Here is a 9,174-nt window from a genome sequence, read left to right as displayed (position 1 = left end):
CACCGTCTACTATACTGGAGCTCCAAGCGTATGCGGATCACCGACGGGCAAGCGCTGGGGGAGGAGGTGGCCGGCGTGCTGCGGCAGGCGGTGAGCCTGGCGGCGCGGTGGGGGCACGCGCAGGTGACCCCGCTCCACATCGCCCGCTCTATTCTCTCGGCGCCGGCGAGCATCCTCCGCGGCGCCTGTGTCAGGTCCCAGTCCCACCCTATGCAGCACAACGCGCTCGACCTCTGCCTAGACCTCGCGCTCGGCAGCCTCGCCGTGACCACCGCGGTCCACAACAGTGTCGACCCGGCGGCGTCGAACGCGTGCGTGGCCGCGCTGAAGCGGGCGCAGGCGCACCAGCCCAGGGGCAGGAGCGCGGCCAAGGTCGAGCTCGAGAAGCTCGTCGTCTCCATCCTCGACGACCCGAGAGTCGACCGCGTCATGCGCGCGGCCGGCTTCTCGAGCTCCCAGGTCAGGGCCATCGTCGAGAGCGCTGTCACTTCGTCGAAGAGATCAAGATCAAGTACGGCAGGTTGCGACGTCCTCGCGACATGTCCAGCTCCGGTTTCGGACATGATTAGGGCTGGACAAGACAGAAGGTATTGCTTGTTTCACATAATGGCGTCCAGTGTTTATCTGCCTGACCTCTTCTTTTTGTTGGATGAGTTTCCTCTCTGCTTACAGTACCTACCTAGATAGCTACAGCATGGTGCCCAGTGACGGTGCCAGGAGTCAGACCTAGTAATGCCAAGGCTATAACACTTATGCATATATGTAGATAAACTATAGTTAATCGAAAGCCTAGTAGTGCGGCTAACCCAATTTTTATGATGTCACTTAACATCGCAAACAGTGAGTAACATACTGATTGTGCCGGCTGGTGACGCCAAATGTTTCTTTTAGCTACTTAGTGATGCTTGACCAGAAGGTATGAAAATATTGCTTTTTCATAAATTATAAAAATAAAAATAAGCAGACATTCAGGTATTGCATATACATACATACATACATACATACATACATACATACATACATACATACATGTGGGCTTGACCCCTGCCTTCGACGCATGCATCGTTGCACGGAAAGTAGCTAAGTAGTACTAGACTTTCTCTAGTTAAAAAGGAGCTAAAACAGGTAAAATGGCTGAGCTGAAACAGGGCAAGCCATAAAGTAACTTAGGCACAAAGTCACTTAGGCATTTGACATCGGCTCGTGCGTACTCAAGTCGGTTTTGTAGCGGAAATCCCTTTTGGTGACCGAGCTCCAATGAGGCCTCCAAATTCAGAATTCAAATTTCATGAAAACTCATATTTTTACATTTCCAAAAATTCTGAAAAAAATCACAGATATATATGAAGGCATAACACACACGTGTGTAAATTTTCAGGGCAAAATACGTTGAAATGAGGGCTGTGCAAAAAAGACAAATCTGAGGCTGTTTAACACATGATACTATTCATTCTCTCAGGCCATGAATTTGTCTTTTTTGTACAGGTCACAATTCAAGGTATTTCATCATGAATTTTTACACACATGTAGGTTACATCCTTACATATACGCATATTTTTTTTCAGAATTTTTTGAAACATAAAAAATTGAATTTGAATTTTTCAAAAATAAAGGGCTCCATGGAGCTCGGCCTCCAAAACGCAATTCTCGTTTTGTAGGTGCTATATAAGGGAACTACTCCTCCCGTTGTAAATTACTCCATCCAGTGCAAAGCAGTGAACCAGTACTACACCACTCTCTCAAGTGTGTCCGTGAGCTAGCTTTAGTACAAGCCAGAAGTACTAGTGCAGTTTAGCTACTAGTTGGAATATACTAGTGACACTCCAGTTCATCTAGGATGTGCATGTATTGTAGCTTGCGCTAGCTGTAGTCTAGATCGCCATTCCTCTACTTCGTCAGATCCTCGATAGCTTACTGGTCGGTAGTTTGGGCTAATAATTGACGTCAGAGCCTCATTCCAGTGGCCATGTCAGGCGATGGAAAGAAGCGCTCCACCTCCGGTGGTTCCAAGATGCTGCCAGAACAGCAGCTGCGGACGGCGGTGGACGGTTCCAAGGCGCTGCCTGAGCAGCAGCCACGGACCATGGGCCCAGTGGTGGCGCCAAGAGTCAGACTAAGTAATGCCAAATCCATAATACTTATGCATATAGATAAACTATAGTTAATCACAAGCCTATTAATGCGGCTAGCCCAAATTTTATGATGTCGCGTGACGTCGCACACTGGTAGTGCCGGACGGTGATGCCAAATGTTTTTTTAGCCAATTAGTCTGACGATGATGATGATGATGGTAATGATGATGGTAATGATGATGATATTAATAGCATTATTTTCACTTTTCGTTTATAAGTATATTCCTATATTGTTGAAAACTTCAATTGCACACACTTTGTATAAAATCGGCGATATACCTAGCCGTAAACCATTAGGAGGGCTGGGTCATTAGGATTAACATCTTTAGACCCAAAAAAGTAGTATTATTTCTTTTGATTTTCTTGAGGCTGAATTGGGCTAGAACATGGACTTGAGGCCTCCTAAACCACCTCTTAAGAAATCATGCATATATGAACTAAGATACTTACTCCATTCTAAAATATAGTGCACATAGTTTATTTTTTAAACTCAAGCTTTATCAAGTTCAGTTTTATAAGAAACCAATGTCCATGCTCCGCCTCTCCCACGTGACACATTTCGATTCACATGTCTCTGCCTTTTCATCTGCCTCCATTGCATGCCAAGAAAATGAGTAACATGGATGTCAACCATTTCATTTGCATGCAAAGAAAAACTTGCATTCAAAAGAACCACATCACCTTACTAAAAGCTGATTTTTTTATATAAAATATTTCGTAGCTTGAACTATTTTTCTGGTTGATAATTGGTTTTTACTATCAACATCATATCAGCTAGGGCTACCAAACAAGATCAAAGTAACTTGGGTATGTTCTTAATATTTTGTTTGCCCTCTTTTGTTACCACATAATAACACGTGAGTTACCGTTCTATTTAGTCTACAAGATACAGTTGCGATTTCTTAAACTATTGACTGGTAACTTACATTTTAACAAACGAAATTGGACTCTTTTGTTTGGGCATAAAAGTACTCCAATCTCCAGGCTATATGTTACAAGTTATGACGTAGTAGTAACTTCGGTACCAGTAAGGTGGCATCATTGGTGGTCCTAACTAGAAATTATCAGAACATACACATAGAGTCCACACCAAATAAGTATCGTTAGGCCGTGCTTCATGGTGTGTACTAAGAGTGCCGCATAGGCAAAAAAGTGATGTGGCAAAGCAATTAAAGAGGAGTGAGAGAGCATTACGGTGACCCCTAGGAAGAATGGTGCTAAGCGCGTGGACCTATTTAAAATGACTACCAACCAATGCATGAAGGAGTTTAATTGTTAAACGATTCCATGAGGGAAGCTTAACTACAAAAGCTAAGGACCCACGCATCGAGGAGACTAGTTGCTAAGATTTTTAATGCACTTAGCATCTCATCTACGCATCCATGCATTGGAAAAGGCCTATATACGCCATGAAATACAATATGTTTTTACATGTATTTATTGGTAATTACTGATGATGATTTTTTTTCCTCTATGAACTTGCCATGTAAGTAAAGTATGTCATTTGGCAACAAAATTGGCCACCAAATTTTCCAGTGTATGTGCATGCTTCACTATGTTGATATTTCCAAGAAATTTGCTTAAAGTAAACATCTAGACATGTACGCTAATAATATTCCCGGTGTTTCTATTGCAGTGAGTGCCAAGCTAGCAATGCAAAAACAGGAGCAGGAGGGCGACCGACCATCTTTGGCGCATCGACGGCGAGCATTCCTCCGTGGCTCCGCCGCTACAAAGATACAACTTGCGTCAGGTCAACATACTGCGGCGCCAGTCTTCAGGCAGACGTACGTATAACACATCTTGTATGTGATTTCACTCGTGAAGTGGTGAACCGATTAGTTAATTGCCCGGCCGTGAGTGTCTGACTCATGCATGCAGGCTGCTTGCCGCCGGCCGAAGTTCACGGAGCTCACCGCGACAAATCTCAATATCCTCTGCAACGCGCTCCAGCTGCGCGTTCCGCGTCACGGGAACATCATCCCCGGCATATCGTGCACGGTGCTCCGGTGCAGATCCGGCGTGACGAGGACTATTCCTAGCTCGTTGTCCTCGACGAAAGCGACCTGCCTGCTCTTCCTAGGAGGGGACTATGGCGGCAAGGTGGCAGTCGCTCAGGAGCTCGCGAGGCTCGTGTTTGGCTCATACGCCGAGTTCACCACGGTCCAGCTTCAGGGTAGCCCTAACATTCGCACACACAACGGCAAGCTCGCCCTCAAGAGGCAGAGATCACCGGACAATGACGGCGACCTCGAAGAGAGGCTGTTTGAAGCGGTCGTGGAGAACCCTCACCGCGTTATATTGATGGACGGCGTCCACCTCCAGGATCGCGATTTGGAGATGCACATCATGGGGGGAGGAATGGTGAGGGGATGCAACGGTGATGTGGTCAGCCTGGAGGATGCCATCATAGTGCTGAGCGCCTCTGACGTCTTGGACTCGAGGAGGTACGTGGCTTCACCTTCCTCTCCACGGGCGAAACGACGGTTTGGTGGACAGAACCGTGAGAAAGGTGATGACGGCACGGAGATGAAGCGTCGTCATGGCTGTGATTTGAATGTTTGTCCAGTGGTTGAGGAAGAGGAGGAAGATAGTTTGGCTGATGACGAGGGGATCCAGAATGTCGTGGATGGTGTTTTCCTTTTCAATTAGCAGAGATTTTTCTTGTTCATACCATTATAGGTATTTCGAACGATTTTGAACTGTTAGATTCCGCATTCAGAATTTGTTTTGTGTTTTATTAGAATTATTAAGCAGAACTGTTTTTCGCTCCCGTTGTCATTTCAGAAAACCATTTTATGAGAAGAACTAGAAAGTTTATTTTGGCTGAATGTTGGTCGGAAATAACTTTATACTTCCCCCGTAACTGAATATAAGACACTATCCTACTGTTAAAAATGTCTTATATTAAGTAACAAAGGTAGTGAGAATTTGCAAGATATAATAAAAAATACATATTTTCCTTGAAGAGCTGAAAATTTACTAACCTGGGAGAGAGAGGGAGAGGGATGGGCGAATTGTCGCTTCTAAATCTCGCTTCATTGAATCTCCTGCTCCAAGTAATAATTTCCAGGCGACAAGACACAGTAGAACTGTGCACAGGATTCGTTTTGGGATAGAGAACAGCTATCCGCAGGCACGCACATTTACGAACATGCAGACTCACCTGGCCATGTACGAACATCAGTGCATAGAACATTGAATGTCTCTGTGTGCTCCAACTGTTTCGTGCATGCAACCATAGCACGCTATGGTACTATTTATTTGGCTGCACATGTGCACCTGCCATTTATTTAGTACTATTCTCTCCGTCTCCTAATATAAGAGCATTTTTAACACCTTACAGCCAGTAAAGTGTCAAAAATATTAGTGTAGTGGTAAAAATGTTTTTTAGTCTTAAAAACACTTTTATATTATGGCACGGAGGGAGTATATTTTCCGGAATTTTTTCTTCTTCTTCATTGACTGTAATACATGTTGGAAACTAGCTAAACTTAGAATTTGTAACCGTGCATGTTTAAAGCTACATACAACCAACTTCTGCAAGTGTCGCATGCATGCACCATAGCAGGCAACCATTAATCCACCACAAACACTCTAGCATTGTTGCATGTATACAGCTTAAAGTAGGCACCACCTAGAGTTGAAGAGCTTCTGCTGGTCTCAGAATTTAGCAGACAAAAGTATCAAGATGGTTGCTCGATGAGAAATGAATAGTGGATCCTGGTGTAGTGCCTCTCAAGGTCGAAAATTCAACTCATGCCTTGCACTTTATTTAATCCCTGATACAGCTTACACAACATGGTATGAGATACCACTTGGAATAAGTGGTTAGCTATCTCAAAAACAATCACACAACATGGTACGAGATTGCACCCCAATACTGATCTATGATTTCAAAACAATTAACCGATTGTGTTGCCTATATGGCCATCACAGTTGCATGTGCACATGTGCGACCAAAATCTTAATTGTCTCTTAATTAATTATTCAAAATGTATAATACACTGATCTAAAATAAAAATATTTCTTATCCTTTAGGTCCTAAATGTAATTATTTTTAAACACCACACTTTAGCTCATGTTGTTTTTATCTAGCCTCAGTTTATCCCATAAAAATTTGAACCAATAGGTCTAGCATTTATTACATTTTACATTAAAATGATAAAATTATAGAAATGGGTGAAAAAACGAATATTCATTTCTGAGCTTAGGCTCATCTGCTCCCGAGGAACAGTTAAATCAAAAAAGATACTAGACAAATTCATAAAAATATGAAGAAAAAATTGCATGGAAAAGTTGGAGTGTGTGATGTCCGTGCCAAATTCCATCATGTTTGGACATCTGAGCAGCTCTCAACAAACAAACTCAGTCTAAACAGTGTGTGAAGAGTAAACGTTCTCACATCCCTCAAATTTGTCTTTTTACTGATAGTTGCTCTGATGTCCAACCATGATGGAATTTGGCACCGACATCAGGGATTCAACATCTTCAATGAAAAAAAAAACAGATTTTTTCTAGTATTTGTTTTATTTTTCTATTCACCAACAGAAACAGATACACCTAAGAGCCAAAACATCGTGTCCATGAAAAAATTGTGAATTTGCATAGATCCTCTAATCCTTTGCAATGAAAAACTGTAAATTTATATTAAGTCTAATCTGTTAGACTTGCATTTAGGGAAATAGTATTAACCACCTCAAAGCTTAAGCTATTGGTACATCAAACTATTCAATTAGACTTAGATCTAATGCAAATAATTATGTGGCTATAATTGGACCAAATCACACTATTAGGGGAGAACAGGAAGGAAAACATGTAAAGAATACTAAATTATTATTGCACTAAAAATAAGTATAAACTAAGAAACAGAAATAAGAGTTGAAGAATAAAAATGCAAGAATAACCGAACTATTGCACATTAAAACACGAGCAGAGAAGAAGCACAAAATACACTTGATGTAGAATTGGATTACAAAAATTGCAAATAGAAATGGATTAAATTGGCAAGTAAAAGGATCTATGCAACAAATAAAAGACAATCAAATAGTCAAAAAAATGTGGTCATGTAGTCATTCCTGCACTAGTGTAACCAATGAAGCAGAAAAAAATCGCTATGGGAAGGGGTTACATCTATAAGTCGAATGTAGCGAAATCACTAATTAAGGAGTACTCTTTTCAAAGATCACTCCCACCTCCTCATGCGTGCCAGTTGTCGCAACTGGAGAGTTTTCCCTTTTTTCTACATCGGTTTATTCAAAACATTTTATCTTTTAAACCATGCATTCTCAAATCTCGAACCATTTTCACCATTGGATTTCTTGCGTCGAGATCTTCAAAACTAGATCCCATGTTGATAGGTTTTGACGAACTTTTTTTCATGAAAAAACCGGACGAAAATCTGAACCGGCTGTTGGGAAACATTGCATGAAAAACAAAAAAAAAATCTACGCACACGCAAGATTTATCAAGGAGATACATAGCAACAAGAGGGGAGAGTGTGTCTACGTACCCTCATAGACCTTAAGCGGAAGTGTTTAGTAATGTGGTTGATGTAGTCCAACTTCTTCGTGATCCAACCGATCGAGTACCGAACGTACGACACCTACGCGTTCAGCACACGTTCGGCTCGGTGACGTCCTCACCTTCTTGATTCAGCAAGACGGCGAAGTAGTGGATGAGTTCCGGCAGCACAATGGCGAGGTGACAGTGATGGTGAAGCTATCTCCGCAGGGCTTTGCCTAAGCACTGCTAAAATATGACCGAGGGACAAAACTGTGGAGGGGGGCGCCGCACATGGCTAAGAGATTGTCGTGGTTATGTGGGGTGCCCCCCTCGCACATATATATAGGTGGGGGAGAGGGGAGCAGCCAAAAGGCGCCCCAAATAGGGCCGAATCCCACTTGGGGTCCTCCCCAAGCCGCCCCCCTTTCCTTATTTGGTGAGCGGGGAAAAGCAGGGGATGGTGCCCCCCCCACCTTCCTTTTTCCCATCAGAAGGGGAAGGCGGGAGGGGCCAGCTATCCCCCCCTTTCCTTCCCAAGGGCCGGCGGCCAGGGAGAGGGGCGCGCCAGGCCCCTTGTGGGCTGGTCCGTCCCCCCTTGGCCCATTAGGCTCATACACCTACCAGGGGTGTCCGGAACCCCTTTGGCAACCCGATGACTACCCAGTGCACTCTGAAACTCTTCCGGTGTGCGAATATCATTGTCCTATATATCAGTCTTTACCTCCGGACCATTCGTGATCTCATTTTCATGTCGGTGGTCTCATCTGGGACTCCGAACAACATTCGGTCACCAAATCATATAACTCATATAACATTATATAGTCAACGAACGTTAAGCATGCGGACCCTACGGGTTCGAGAACTATGTAGACATGACCGAGATACTTCTCCGGTCAATAACCAATAGCAGAACCTGGATGCCTATATTGGCTCCTACATATTCTACGAAGATCTTTATCGGTCGAACCTTATAACAACATAAGTAATTCCCTTCACTAGTGCAGAAAAGGGATATAATCCCGGTTCGTGAGGCCCCTTTAGTGCCGGTTCTAGAACCGGCACCAAAGGGTGGGGACTAAAGGTCCCCCCTTCCCCTTTAGTCCCGGTTCAGCACGAACCTGCACTAATGGTTGTCCACGTGGCACGAGCCCATGCCGGGGGCTGGGAGACCTTTAGTCCCGGTTGGTAACACCAACCGGGACTAAAAGGTTTAGGGGTTTTTGTTTTTATGATTTATTTTTCCTTTTAATTTTTTCTTTTCCATTTAATTCTTTTTCATTTGAAACTTATTTTACGCTACTACATATTGTACATGTTATGCATATATATAAATAGAATTTCTTGTAGAACCTATCATATATATATCATCGACTTTCTCGCACGACCATTCACGCATATATATATATATATACACAAGTTGGTATATACAATTTCACCTACAATTTGCATGCAGATCATTACATGGAGGCATTACTTCGGTAGCAGGTAATAGAATTCTCATTTGGGATCTATGACCTGGTTGAGCAAAAATCCCGCT

At 43.2% G+C, this 9,174-nt stretch overlaps 1 protein-coding gene across 1 annotated transcript; it reads left to right on the top strand.

The window, feature by feature from the left end:
* The first annotated feature begins 408 nt into the window (after positions 1-408).
* LOC119294218 (protein SMAX1-LIKE 3-like) lies at positions 409-4,963 on the top strand. The gene is made up of 3 exons (XM_037572452.1): positions 409-587; positions 3,769-3,919; positions 4,014-4,963. Exons 1-3 carry the CDS (start codon positions 430-432, stop codon positions 4,782-4,784), a joined length of 1,080 nt encoding a protein of 359 aa, XP_037428349.1. The 5' UTR covers positions 409-429; the 3' UTR covers positions 4,785-4,963.
* The last annotated feature ends 4,211 nt before the right edge of the window (positions 4,964-9,174 follow it).

Source organism: Triticum dicoccoides, chromosome 4B (assembly GCF_002162155.2).
Source record: "Triticum dicoccoides isolate Atlit2015 ecotype Zavitan chromosome 4B, WEW_v2.0, whole genome shotgun sequence".
Lineage (NCBI taxonomy): Eukaryota > Viridiplantae > Streptophyta > Magnoliopsida > Poales > Poaceae > Triticum > Triticum dicoccoides.
The sequence above is the reverse complement of the archived record's forward strand: the minus strand, read 5'-3'. Positions and strand labels throughout refer to the sequence as shown.